We start from the raw sequence: 12,616 nt of genomic DNA, 5'->3' as shown, positions 1-12,616 counted from the left end.
TTGTCGCCCCTGGGAGGTGGAAGCACGCAGATCTGCCCCATTGAAAGCCTCTGCCACCTGCTGCAGGGATCTCCATGCACATACATGCTGGGATTCCTCCACGTGTGCGGGAACCGAGGCTCCTGTAAGGCTTTCGTACAGCAATAAAGAAGTTTGCAGCATATTATCTTGAAAACCTCAAGGGCACACACGTGTACTTTCCTCCCCTTCGTGTGACGGCCTGTGCAGGATACGTGCACAGACAGGTCTGGTGTGCGGGTTTGCACACAGCGCCCGGCACCCGAAACGCTGTGCCTGGGACCATGGGAGGAAACGCAGCCGAGCAGGAGGAAGAGCGACATGCTAAGGGTTTGCAGGGCCACAGGGAGCAGATCCTTGGCTTCCTGCAAGAAGCAGCACTAACTTTTTTCAGGGGGTGTTTGGGAGAGAAAGGGGCTGGGGGAGGAGGGTGCAGCTGGTGGCCCTGGCTTTGTGGCGCCGGCATGTCACCCAGGTTTCCATAGCACCAGCATCCATAACGCGGGGCCGAGGGGAGGGAGAGAAGTAGGTCAGACTGGGCTAACAATACCCAGACGGGTCCATGTCCACAGCTCAGGCTGATCCGGGAAAGGGGGTGAAGCAGAGGGGAAAAGGAGAGAAAACAACAACAAAAAGACGAAAACACAAAGCGTCCCTAGTTTGAACAGCGCGTTTCTTTCCTTCAGGAAGAAAAAAAAAATAAAAAGGAAAACCTTTTAAAGCCACCTTTGTGTATCAGTACTGAGAAACCAAGACTAGCACCCACCTCCTGCCCATCTGACAACAGACTACAAGGGAATTCAAATGCTAATTTGGAGCCAGACTGCTCAATGGGTCTTTATTTCCACAGCAGCTCCAGCATCAGAGCTCCCAGGAGCCAGGCTGCTGAAGCAGGGAGGAAGCTCATCTCCAGACCAGTCCTGAAAGAAGCTTCCCTTCCCCTTCTCCTTTCCTGATTTTGTTATCGACTTGTCTTAGTTTTACTTGTTTACATTCAAGGGCAAGGAAAAGGAAAAGAAGTCACACTGGAGTTGTGCAACAAGAATAACCGCTGTAGTGACCCATTTTATGTGCTGAGTCTGCAGAGGCTGCACTATCAACATAACAGCATTTTGGTGTTTGCCTGTGTGCAGAATAATCGTTTTGAATTATGTATCGATCAATGCCAAAAGTGCAGAAAACGCTCAGGTTCTGGGAGGCAAGAAGCAGAACCCTGCTGATCTGAGCAAACACACAGGCAGAGATATCTGCTGGGTGTGTAACAGCAAGATCAGAGGAAGGACTGCCTTGCTCAGGGAAACTGGGGGGGTGTACGTGCATGCAACAGCTGTGGTACATGGCCAGGAAAATCCACATGTAAAGGTTAAAATTTGCCTTGTCTTCATCAGCTTTGTACATCCCTGTAATTACCACTTGTAAGGCAGCACTGAGAATTCATCTTTCTCCTGGTGAGGACAGAGCCATAGTATACACAAGTTAGATGGGGCTTAACGCACCCTTTTGTGAACGCTCTCCCTCCGAAGGAAAACTTGAACGTTTGCTGCAGAGGTGTAGGGAACAGCATGACCCATTTCAGTCTCCACTGACACTGTGTCCTACTGTGTGTCCAGGGATTTCCAGGGTTTAAAACTAACAGTAAAAGTTAGGTCAGAAGAGCGAAAGTAGGGTCAGCTCTTGGGAAGACTCACAGAACGCTCCCGGGAGAATCGGAGAGGATCTGTGCCAGCGGCACGTGTGGCCTGTGCACCAGCTGCGTGGCTTGGGCGTTGCACCACTTGACAGGAGAAAGCTGGGTGACCCCCAGCAGCTAGGGCAAGGTTACCTGCAAGGGGTAGGAGTCAGGGATCATCACGTCAGCAAGTGTGAAAACGATGAGCTCCTGTGGTCACTGCCCCTGGGCTAAAACTGGCTCAATTTCAAGACCACGAGTGGCTAGATCTAGGTCCAGCCTGAGCTCATCAACTGCAGTGAGTTTCTGATGGCCCCTCTGTCATGGCAGCCAGCAGCCCTGCCTGCTTTGTAAGCTGCCAGGGTACTGGGGCCTTGTGGGTCCTGATGGTCCTGGGAATAACAAGAGCTCAGGCACTGTCTGCATGCTGGAACTGCAGCGTGCTATCTGCCCTGATACAGATAATGCAGCTCTCTCTCCCAAGACTAGACTCAGTCACCCCCACTGTAAAGTATTTACAGTTTTACAGCTCATCCTCCTTCTGGGAGGGAATGAGGAAATGCAGGCCAGGCTTGTTACAAGGGATGCAAATGGACACTTGCCCACCTCCCTCCTGGCAGGGCGCAACGGTGAAGTGCCAAAGAGCTGCAAATGTTCTGCCTGAGCCCAGAAGGAACCTTCCCAGAGATCAGCCTTATTAGCTCACGCAGCACTGCATGGCCAGATGGCTTTGGGATCAGAGCTGACTCATGCCCACCTCACTCAGAGGCAGGCAAAACACGCAGGTAGCTAAGGTGTGCTGGTAGAAGACACCTTCTGCTGTAAGGGCATTCACAGCAAGGTAGCAGAAAGCGAGTAGTATTCTGCCAACTGCCTTAGGTAGAGTGGTACAGGCCTGAGCAGAAAAGCATCAGATGTGAACACTCAACTGAGCCACGAGTGGATGTGATCACAAAAGGAGCAGAGCAGAGGCAATTCTTCCATTCCTGCAGTGACAAAGGATACTGAGCATAAGCTGTGCATAAGCTGGTAGTATAAAGGGGAGGGTGATAGATTCAAAAAGTACAGCAGTGGTCTCAGAGAGAAGGAGGGATGTGGGTATCTGCTTCAGCCTCTCAGATTGTTTTTTAGACAGGCTTGGCTTCTTAGTAAAATAGATGAGGAAAACTGGGATAGCTCTGTGGTAGACCACCGACCACCATTTCCAAGGGAAGGACAGAAAAGGTGAAAAGGAAGAAAGTAGAGGTGAAGTGTAACTAAAAAGCCTCTTAATTTGCCCAAAGTAAAAGCGGCTGGATTAGCAAAGCTGTGAAGTGGCAGAATTAGCAGGTCACGAATGTGTTATCTAATATGGTATAACACACAGCATGCATATTTAATAGCATTGTTTAGCTTGTATTTGTCACGGCTGGAGGTTGCCATAGGTAGCAACAGAAAGATTAATAATTGAATTATAATTGAATTCTAAGGCTTGATTAGGCCACATAATACAGAGAAACCTACTAAGTTTTAATAGCATGCGACTTCCATGCATTCCCCATTTCAGACCTCAGGTGACAAGGCAAGTCAGCTGCTACCAGTATTTGTCGAGAGATAATCAGGTTTGCAGATTAACCGTTAGATCCTGAATTATACATGCTTATATGCAAACGTAAGGAACACATCTAGACAGCTGAGCTGTAGCCGACAGCCGACAGCTGAAGCTGAGACGTGAAGGATGAAGCTTATGATGGAAGCAGAAGAAGAAACGGAAAACATCTAGCTAAGAAAGAAAGGTATGGAGCATAGAGCAGTTGTACCAGGATGATGGATAATGACTTCTGTCATCATTTCAGAGCAGGTATTTAAACTCTCATCACTGTTCTTTTTTCCCCTGAAATGTCAGATGCTGATCCATAATAGAACTATTGGCAATTACTTTTTGCTTTGCAATACTATCTCTAAAGCCTAGTCAGAGATTAGCATCTGCATCACTTCTAGAAATGCAGTGTCTCCATGTGCTTAGATGCCTATAAACCCCATGAACCACAGCTGTAGAGTTTCTCCATCGCTCTCTTGCCCAGGAAAGCAACTGAAGAAAGCCAACAGAGAGCAATTTATGACTAGTACCAAACAGAAATGTCCAGAGCAGGTAGCAGGCTTCAAGAAAGAGTTTTACTTTGGTCCTTCAGTTTAGTTTAACACTTAACATGTCTGCTAGGCCTTCTGCATCTCTCTGCAGGTTGGACCAGAGCTCACACAGTCCTGGTGTGGGTCGCAAACTCCGTTCTCCTTGAACTTCACTGGAGATGTTGCATAGGGGCTGTGTGATTTTCGTGTAGATCGTTCTCCAGTTTTCTACCCAAGAGGCCACCTCTTTGCCCATTTTCTGCCAGATGGACTACAAAACCCAGCATGCTGAGCTTGGCTTGGATTATGGCCCTCCCCATGCTGATTTGTATGCAGCTATATTTATCTTCTGGGAACTTAACCAGGAAAATGAGAACAGCTCCTCTCCCCAGCAGTCAGGGCTGCAGGTATGCTTTCTGCCTTTGCAGGAACAGGCCAGTGAAATTCTGAAGTAGAACAAAAGCCACCTTAGTGGAAAACAATTACACGAAGCTGAAGCTTGAGTTGCAGGCAGACATGCTGACAAATGTGCCACAGTTAGCTGTTATAGTTGGAGAAGGTGCAGGTGTCAAGTTGGCACCATAAAACAAACAAACAAAAAAATTCCACCTAGGTAAACAGATCATGATGGAGACCTAGAAGAGATTGTGGAAGCAAGACCTGGAAGTTTGCATTCATAAAATACATACATAATTGTTTCCTTGCTTCAAGAAATCTAAGAAAATCCTGCATCAGATGCTTCTAGCAAGATATTGGCCCCCTACCTAATGTTTTGAAAGAGCTCACATACTACGGGACTAGCCTTACAAAAGCATTTACCAGATATAGCCTCTCAGGAAAAGGGCTGCTGGTGTTAAGAATAACTTCATTTGAACTGGTAATTGTTTTCATCCTTCAAACACCACATATACATTGGCTAATTATAACTCTTCTGATAACTGTTTAGGTCTTTGCTTGCCTGTCTGTATGTTCTGCTGTTCACGGTTGCATTCTTCTCCTAGAAGTGGCTGTATCCAACATCCTGTTGGATGCGTCAGCTTCCAAGGCAGGCAAGTATTTTGCCTGTGTTTAATACCAATTACGTAGTTACAAGAAAGTCAAATGACGTTTCTAACAGTGGAAGACTACGTGTGCGGCAGAACTCCTGCCCAGTGTGAACACAGGAAAACTTCCATTTCCTAGGAGACCTCCAAGGAGAAAACTTAAGTCAGAATGCTGTTCTACTTCAATAAATAAAAGGTTGAGAAAGTATTGGGCAAACAAAGCTTTATTTATCACTGGAAATTAGAGTGCAAGAAATCAGGCAGCACTGCTCACTTCAAAGTTATGAAGTCATGTGGATCACGATGTGTAAACAACAGAGAACCAGTTTTCCTTCATTATTCAAATGCAGTAATGGAGACTAAAAAGACCAGAGCAATAGAATAACACTTAGTAAGTGTACCCCACTCTATGGTTATTAATATTCATTAAAGGAAGACAAAAATTATTAACTCAGTCAGAAATGCAAATGATTCAACAGGGATTAGCAAAGGGATTCACTTTATATTAACCACTCAGTCAGAAGCAAAGTTGTGAAGAGATGCCACACCTCAACAGTGCTAAGGTCACCGCTTATTTGTTCAATCATGCTGCTCCTTTGCAGCTATTTAGCTCAAAGTTGTTTTAGCCAAGCATTCTTTGTAACAGTACTTCGCAGAAAGAATTGGTCTGGTTAGGTGTAGGGCAAATGGACTGCAGCGGTCTGGAGGCATGTGAGACAGCCCCCATTTGTATCTGTCAGGGCATGTGGAATTTGTATCTCTCTGTCAGGGTGTATGGAGATCTCAGGTTTGAGATCCAGAAATAAGCCTGCCTGCATTTACACCTAAACAGCCGAATAGCCCCTCTGAAAGCACGGCGCGGACAGCTCGGCCTTGGCAGACTTTCAGCCTGTGCCGTCCCCATCGCCACCGTTGGCATTTCCACGCAAGGGCTCGCCAAAAACCGGCCTTTTCACGGCCTTCCCTCACACCAGGCCCCGGCCTTCCGGGCCCAAGCCGACGCCATCCCGGCGCCGTGCCTCCCCCACCCAGCCAGACGCCGGCCAGCCCCCGGTTCCCCGCTCCCCGTCTCCCCCCCTGGCGCGGCGGGAGGCGGAGCCCAGCGCTGTGAGGGCGCCGCCCGCAGCGAGCGAGCGAGGACTCGGGACGGGACGGGAGGTGTTTTGTGTTTGTGCGAGGGACAAAGCCGCCGCCATCTTTGTGCTCGTGCGGACAACGAGGCGGAGCGGGCCCGTGGGGCCCCCCCTCAGCGCCTTGAGGCGGGGCGCGAAGCGCGCAGAGGCCGCAGCCCCCACCGCCGCCACCGCGGCGGCCATTACAGGACTGCCCCCCTCCCCTCACCAGCCTCCCCCCCCCCCACCCCGTCCGCCATTTTGTCCCCCCCCCCCCTCAGCAGGGCGGCCGGCCCTGACTGGCTGCTTTCATTTGTCACGCCGCCATTGGCTGGCGGGCGGCGGGGGGGACAGGCCCGCGCGGCGCGTGACGTCAGGACGCTGCGCAGCGCGGCCGGCGGCTATTTAAGGGCGGTGCGCGGCGGTGCGCAGGAGCAGCCAGCAGGCGGTTCGGGCCCGGGCAGGCTGGCGGCGGCTGCATCGCGCCTCATCCCCGCGGGAGCGGAGCGGCACAGGGCGGCAGGCCCCGGTCCCACACCGCCGCAGCGGCTTCTCGGCGCCCGCTGATTTTTTTTTTTTTTTTTTGGTCTCAGAGCGGCTCTCGTATTTTTTTTTTATTTTTTTATTTTTCTCCCGGCCCTTAGTGGGAAGGCGCGGCCGAGATGGATCCCTGTCACACTGAGGAGACCGAGGGCGAGATCCCCGGGCTGGGTAAGCTGGGGGAGGGGGGGGGGAGGAAGAGGAGGAGGAAGGGGAAGGGAAGGGAAGGGGAAGGCAGGCGGTGTGGAGGAGGGGGAGGGGCGGCCGTGCGGTGGGGGAAGGGCGGCGGGGCCCGCCCGATCCGGGGCCGCGGCGCCCCCGCGTTGGCGCCTGCGGGGGGCGGCAGGGCGCGGGCGGGCCCGGAGTGCGCGCGCCGCTCTCCGTCCACCCCCCCCTTCCTTCCCCCCCCCCCACCGGCCGCGTGGCGGAGTTGGAGGGGGAGCAGCCACCGGGGCGGGGGTGGATTGAGGATTTGGGGGGGGAGAATCGGGGTTTGGAGGTGCCCCCCCAGCGGATCCCGACCGCGATCGTGTTCGTGGAAAAGCGGGAGGTTGGGGGGGGGAGGGGGTTCCGTTGGTTCCAGGGGGTGTCCGTAAAGAAAATGTCGTTAAACTGCAGTTTGTTCCAGGTGTAACGCTCGCGACTGCAGTGCCGCCCGTTGGTTAGGGTAAAAGGGTTGAAAGCGGCTGCTCGATAAAGCAGAACTTGAAAGTAAGGCTGCTGGACGCCATAACAGTCTCGTCTTAAAATGGTGAACTATGCCAGTTATTGCAAAACAACCCTGCCCCAGCGCCTGCTATCTATATTTACTGGGTTGTCGGCCGCTGATAACTGGTTAACTCCTCTGTGCTTGAAGCCGGTTATGAGCCCGTGTTAGTTTAAAATCTTTATTAAACAGCAGAGAATATACTCGAAATACATTGTCAAAACATCCCATGCATGTTCCTTTAAACTATACCATAAATTCCATCAAACCACACAGTCCAGACAAGCAAAAAAAAAAAATTACATGATTTATACGTAAAAAAAAACCTTCGTTTTTATATAGGATAATTCACCATCTAGTTTAAATTGTCTTAGAACGCTGGCTTAACTGTTGATTATCGAGCAGTTGATGTTCCTCTCAAATTTCATCTTTAAGAAGTCAGGAAAGATTTGACCTGTGAAAACAAAGCCTGTATTATATTTGATGCATTTTAAAAAGAAACAACAAAACAAAAACCCTGTTAGGGTTTTCCCTTTCCTAAGAACAAAGGGTTTGTTACTGTACAGTCTCCAGTACTGTTCTGCCTGTATATATTCATGATCTGAAATGCACTTCAGTATAGTTGTTACTAGGTAGAATTAAGTAACCTAAATAATTTATTAGCAAGATGGGGAGTACTTAAAGGTAGCTTTTGGAATGCTTTACAGCATACTATTTTGTTAAAGAAAATGGATTTGCCTTTACTAAGTAGCTTTTCTCTAGAAAGAAATTGCTATGAGATCCTCGGCTTAATTTCCAGACAGTTCCAGCATAGTGCTGTACCCTTTAGCCCCCACCCGAAGCTGAAAGTAGAGCTGGTTTCTGATATGCTGGGTGAAGGGGTTTTAGTGGAAACAACAGTGGTGGCCTTTCAGTGAAGTGAAGTTAAAGGGAAGATTGTACCTGTGTGTAGCAGCTCATAACTCTGAGCTGCTGTTTGCTCACTTCCACGAGAATAAAACTTCACAGTAAATACTCTCATAGTACCCTGACTGAACATCGTGCCCCCACCCACATTACTTGGGAGAACGATACTGGATGTAGAAGTAATTCCTTAATAATACCAAATTCTTGACCAAGAATCGGGTATTTCATGTTACTTTCTTGCTGTGGAGTGGGCACGCAACAGAAGGATTTATTTGGGGAATTCACCACCACAAGTTTTGTCTTCCCACAGAATCGGCAAACACCATTTTGTCTCATGACCTATCACTGTTTCCTCTAATGGCCGTCCTTCCCCACTTACCAGTTTCACTTCATGCGTTTAGAACTACGTATGATCTCGGTGTTCGTCAGGTGTCCAGGAAGAGCCTAGGTCCTTAGAATGCGAAGGAGCATAAATAGCTCTAAGCTGACTAGGATTTTTCTAAGACAACATGGCTGACATGAATTGGACAGTATTATTGTGTAAACTATTTAATGAGTCGCATGGCAGTGCAGACTTGGCAGAGAGCAGTCTGACTCCAGCGCAGCTACTGTGCACTGTTTCCCCCCCCCAACTGCCCCTCTTGAAAAATACCCGTTTTTACTGTGAACTGCTTCAACCTTGAGGATAATGTTGTGGAGTTAAATGGTTTTGTGGAGGAAAGGAAAAAGCCTCTCCTGCACCCATGTGATGGAGACTGACTCTACTAGCCCTAAACTACTACTGCATGACTCCTAAATTTGCAGTTTAGTAGTTGAATTTTAAGAACTTAGATTTGGTAAATTAGAGCTATTACTGCAGAAGAAAATGCAAGGAAACATTTTTACTTACCTCATCAATTAGGTACTCCTGTTTAATCTTATCATTCTTAAAATCTTCATTAACGTCCAAAACAAGAATGGGGATTTCTTTAAGGTTCTCAAAGTCAACTCTGTTATGAGAGAGCAAAATTGTTTTAACGCACAGTACTTAATACTATTTTTACTAGCATGATCTAATTGCTTTCTGAGACATTTTAGGGGTGCAGCACTGCTCATTATCCCATGCACCTGGGATGTTGATGACTTATCCTACTTTAAGCAGTATTTCCTGGAAAATGCCTCTTGCCCTGTGTCCCCCCCCCCCGTACCCATTGTTGTTAGCTGCTAATCCATGTACTAAGATGAAGTTCTATAGCACCCTTTGATGGGGATGGCATCTTTTAACAGGTTACAGGAAAGGTATTTAAAATGGCTGCAAGATAAGACTATTTTGACCACAGGCTAAGTGCAGAAGAGAGCAGTAACCGTGCAACTAGATGCTTTCATTTCTAGTTCTCCTAACCACTGCATATTTCCTCTTCCTATGTCTGAAAAGCGTTTCTGAAGTCCAGTAAGTGTGCTGAACAGCATTGTGACATGTTATTTTGCAGACCCAAGTGTTCCTATTAAAAATACAGGAAATGTTTGCTCATGAGTTTGGAATGAGTAAACAGTGTAAATGTTCCCAGAATGCCACAATACTGCAGTGCATTTGTCTCCTGAGCATTCAGGTCATCCTACATGAAATTTATACTTAGGAAAGCAGATGTGACTGATGTTCAATCTAACATACTTTTCCTGGAATTGTTTTGAATCTGTTAGTACTCCAGCTGGAGGGAGTTATTTCAGCTGAAAAGACATGCTTGCCTATCAAGAATGTTCTGAGCACTTCAATGATGTTCTTTTGCTGTATATGCTAATGTCAAGTGGAACAGTCGGTAATAAATGTTTAACCTACTGCTTTCCATTCAGTAAAGTATTTCAGGCTCTTGTAGGGGAGAATATGAAGTTTGCATTCACATCCAGAAGTTCCTTATGTGAGGAAAGCTAATGAGTCAATAGGAAAGTGAGGAGGGAGGTACGCAGAGATCTTAGTCATGGACTGGGGGTTTTGTGTATAATACTAACTACCAAAAGCCTTTCTGATAATCGTTGAAACAAAATCACCCTTGTTTAAAGGTAGCTGGGACACTGCCTTCCCTTACACTGGAACTGGAAGCTGCTTAGTAGGTAACTTAAGTGGTTGCCCACTGAATCCAGTCTCAACTCTGCAGTATTCCTGTGTACTGTTACCAAATTGAAATCCTTTCTGGAGAAAAGTTAAATTATGTAGCTTTTTAGTTGAAGGTAATGCTTAATGCAAGTCCTTCCTTACTGAGTAAGGCTAAACTTAAATCTGTTTTACCCCTAATCAACTTTAGCATGAGGTAGAAAAGAGCCTTGCCTGTAAGCTGAAACTTGAATAAGCCACTAGTTTTTGATTTCAGTGTTCTGCTGCTTTTATGGTAACAGATCAAAGCTATTCTGGTGGTATAGGGAAAATGGGTTCATACCTCAGAGTTCTTTCATAAAGCCACGTTCATGTTTATAGTGGAGGTTTTCCAAATACTCAAGCTCAATTCCTTGTTCCTCTTCTCTTCCCCTTGTCTGCAGCCTTTCCATGCATTTCTGAAAAAAATGCAAGCCTGGACATTAATAATGTGTTAAAAGGCTAAATGAACTAAATTGATCAAGCGGTCCTTAAATCAGAATTAATTCTTAACAGATTAAAAAATAAGATGGCAAATAGTACATATTCAATTATGAATGAGGGTATCTACAGGTTATTCCTTAACTAGAGAGCATTTTTTTTTTTTTTACTGGGTGACTTGCTTTGGATACCTGAGTATGAGGATGTTTAGTATGCCAGTATTAAGCAGAGAACTGACAGTCCTTATGATGAATGTATTGAAGTGTCACAAGCATTAGAATGGGAGCACTTTAATCCTTGGCTAAGAAAAAAGTCAGTTCTTACTAAAAGATTTTCCTTCCCTTATACTGTGGTTTGGAAGTGAAACTTTATGCAGAAAGTCTTACAGAGTCTTACTGAAGTCTTACTTATGCAGAAGCTTACTGAGTGGTAGATGTTAGTTAACTACAGCGTTTGCTGGCATCAGAATAGCAGCTCAGAAAGGAGGGTGTTCAGTTTGATCTGAATCTAATGTGAAGTTACTGTAGGCTTCCTGTAACTTCTGGAGAACAAAATGCTAGTGTGGTGTTAGTCACTGCAGTATGTCATGGATATACTTGGGTATACCTGAGGTGTGGTTCTGAGGTAGATGATGCCATCCAGTTCTATATCAGGTTCATACTGATTCAAAAGCCATGTGTTGCCAGTCCTGATAGATAGTCCACTCTGTTTCATTGATGTTTCCAGATTCAAACAGGTTAGAAGCAAACACGTATCTGCAAGGAAAGGCATTAAGTGTCATGCTAGGAATGACAAAATTGAACTACTTAAACTGGTTGCATTGTGAGAGTAATTACCTGTCACTGTACACAGATCTCTCAAAAAATTGCACTGATGTTCTGCTTCGTATAATTTGGCTGAGATGGGTTTTAATTGTGCCCTTACTCGGCTCAAGCAAGCGTAAGTCTGAAAAGTGTAAGCCCATCTTGTGGGCTTATCATACAGCATTTGAAGTAGATTTCCTCCATTCTTCTGAGATGTTGAAAGCTCCTAGGGGTACAAGAGAGAAGACTTAATAACCAGTGTATTTTGGGGACAAGGCTTAATACCCAGTATATTTGCAAGTTTTTACTCCTTTTTCTTAATCCAGAATTCTGGTATGTGATCCTTCCTAAAAAGGAAGTGACTTAGGCACAGAAACAAGATTTTTCTAAACTGAGAAGCTGTCTTTGACTTTTTTTTTTAGAGTAGGTCTATCACTGGCTTTGAGAATGATCCCTGTGGAGTGGGGGATGACTACTTGGCCGATGCATTGAATAGTATCTTGCAAGTGGCTGTGGCAGTCTGAGTGTCTAATTAGGTGAATCTTGACGTGTTCCTTGGCCAGTCAGTTCAGTTTATGTGCCCATCTCATGCTTCCCAAGTGCGGTGCACCTACCTCATACTCATCTTCAGCTGTCTGAATGTTGCACCACTTGGCAATAGGTTCAGGGATTACCTCCCATTCATCGCTGTGTTTCTCAAGTAGCCTGACAAATGTAGACTTCCCTGCAGCTGCAAAAGATTTGTGAAGTTTACTCAGGGTGTGGATGAGAGTGGTCTTGCTGACTGACCCTCAGCAGCAGTTGGGAGGTGTAAGAGATGCGGGCTGCCTTTTGGCAGCGTGGAGGTGCCGAGCTGCGTGCTTGCAGCTTGGAAGCCGCTCGGAGCAGGACCAGACGCAGCGAAATCGAGCGGATTTCCGAGAAAACGGCGCTAATCTGCGGCGCCAGGCGGCCGTGGTGGGGCCGGGCGAGGAGGAGGCGGTGGCGGGGCCGTGACAGGGCCTGGGGAGCCGCCATTTTAGGAGCAGGCTGCCCGCGGGGCGGGGCCGGCGCCGCATTGTTGGCGGGCCGCGGGAGAGCGGGGAGGCTGCGCGCATGCGCGGCGCGTGTTCCCCGTGGAGCCGCGGGCGGGACGGGCGCGTGAACGCGGGGGGTTCTGAGG

At 47.4% G+C, this 12,616-nt stretch overlaps 2 protein-coding genes across 18 annotated transcripts in view; one reads left to right on the top strand and one right to left on the bottom strand.

The window, feature by feature from the left end:
- Positions 1-5,949: 5,949 nt before the first annotated feature.
- The window catches only part of HNRNPH1 (heterogeneous nuclear ribonucleoprotein H1), a 16,896-nt gene continuing 10,229 nt past the window's right edge, over positions 5,950-12,616 (top strand). For 11 of the 17 annotated variants that reach the window (XM_050713670.1, XM_050713672.1, XM_050713668.1 and 8 more), the window contains exon 1: positions 6,382-6,662. In XM_050713670.1, the coding sequence (XP_050569627.1) occupies positions 6,614-6,662 (49 nt within the window). In that variant the 5' untranslated portion in view covers positions 6,382-6,613. Of the gene's footprint in view, positions 6,663-12,616 lie in introns of all 17 variants that reach the window. The other 6 variants (XM_050713661.1, XM_050713660.1, XM_050713655.1 and 3 more) reach the window with 6 other exon arrangements.
- LOC118254905 (deoxycytidine kinase 2-like) overlaps positions 7,365-12,616 on the bottom strand; it is a 5,852-nt gene continuing 600 nt past the window's right edge. Inside the window, 9 exon segments of the mRNA XM_050713674.1 lie at positions 7,365-7,651; positions 8,993-9,092; positions 10,515-10,539; positions 10,542-10,629; positions 11,258-11,332; positions 11,334-11,406; positions 11,488-11,527; positions 11,530-11,680; positions 12,069-12,184. Coding sequence (XP_050569631.1) covers positions 7,628-7,651; positions 8,993-9,092; positions 10,515-10,539; positions 10,542-10,629; positions 11,258-11,332; positions 11,334-11,406; positions 11,488-11,527; positions 11,530-11,680; positions 12,069-12,184 — 692 coding nt within the window. The 3' untranslated portion in view covers positions 7,365-7,627.

Source organism: Cygnus atratus, chromosome 14 (genome assembly GCF_013377495.2).
Source record: "Cygnus atratus isolate AKBS03 ecotype Queensland, Australia chromosome 14, CAtr_DNAZoo_HiC_assembly, whole genome shotgun sequence".
Lineage (NCBI taxonomy): Eukaryota > Metazoa > Chordata > Aves > Anseriformes > Anatidae > Cygnus > Cygnus atratus.
Note: the sequence above shows the minus strand (reverse complement) of the source record. Positions and strands in the feature narration are given on the sequence as shown.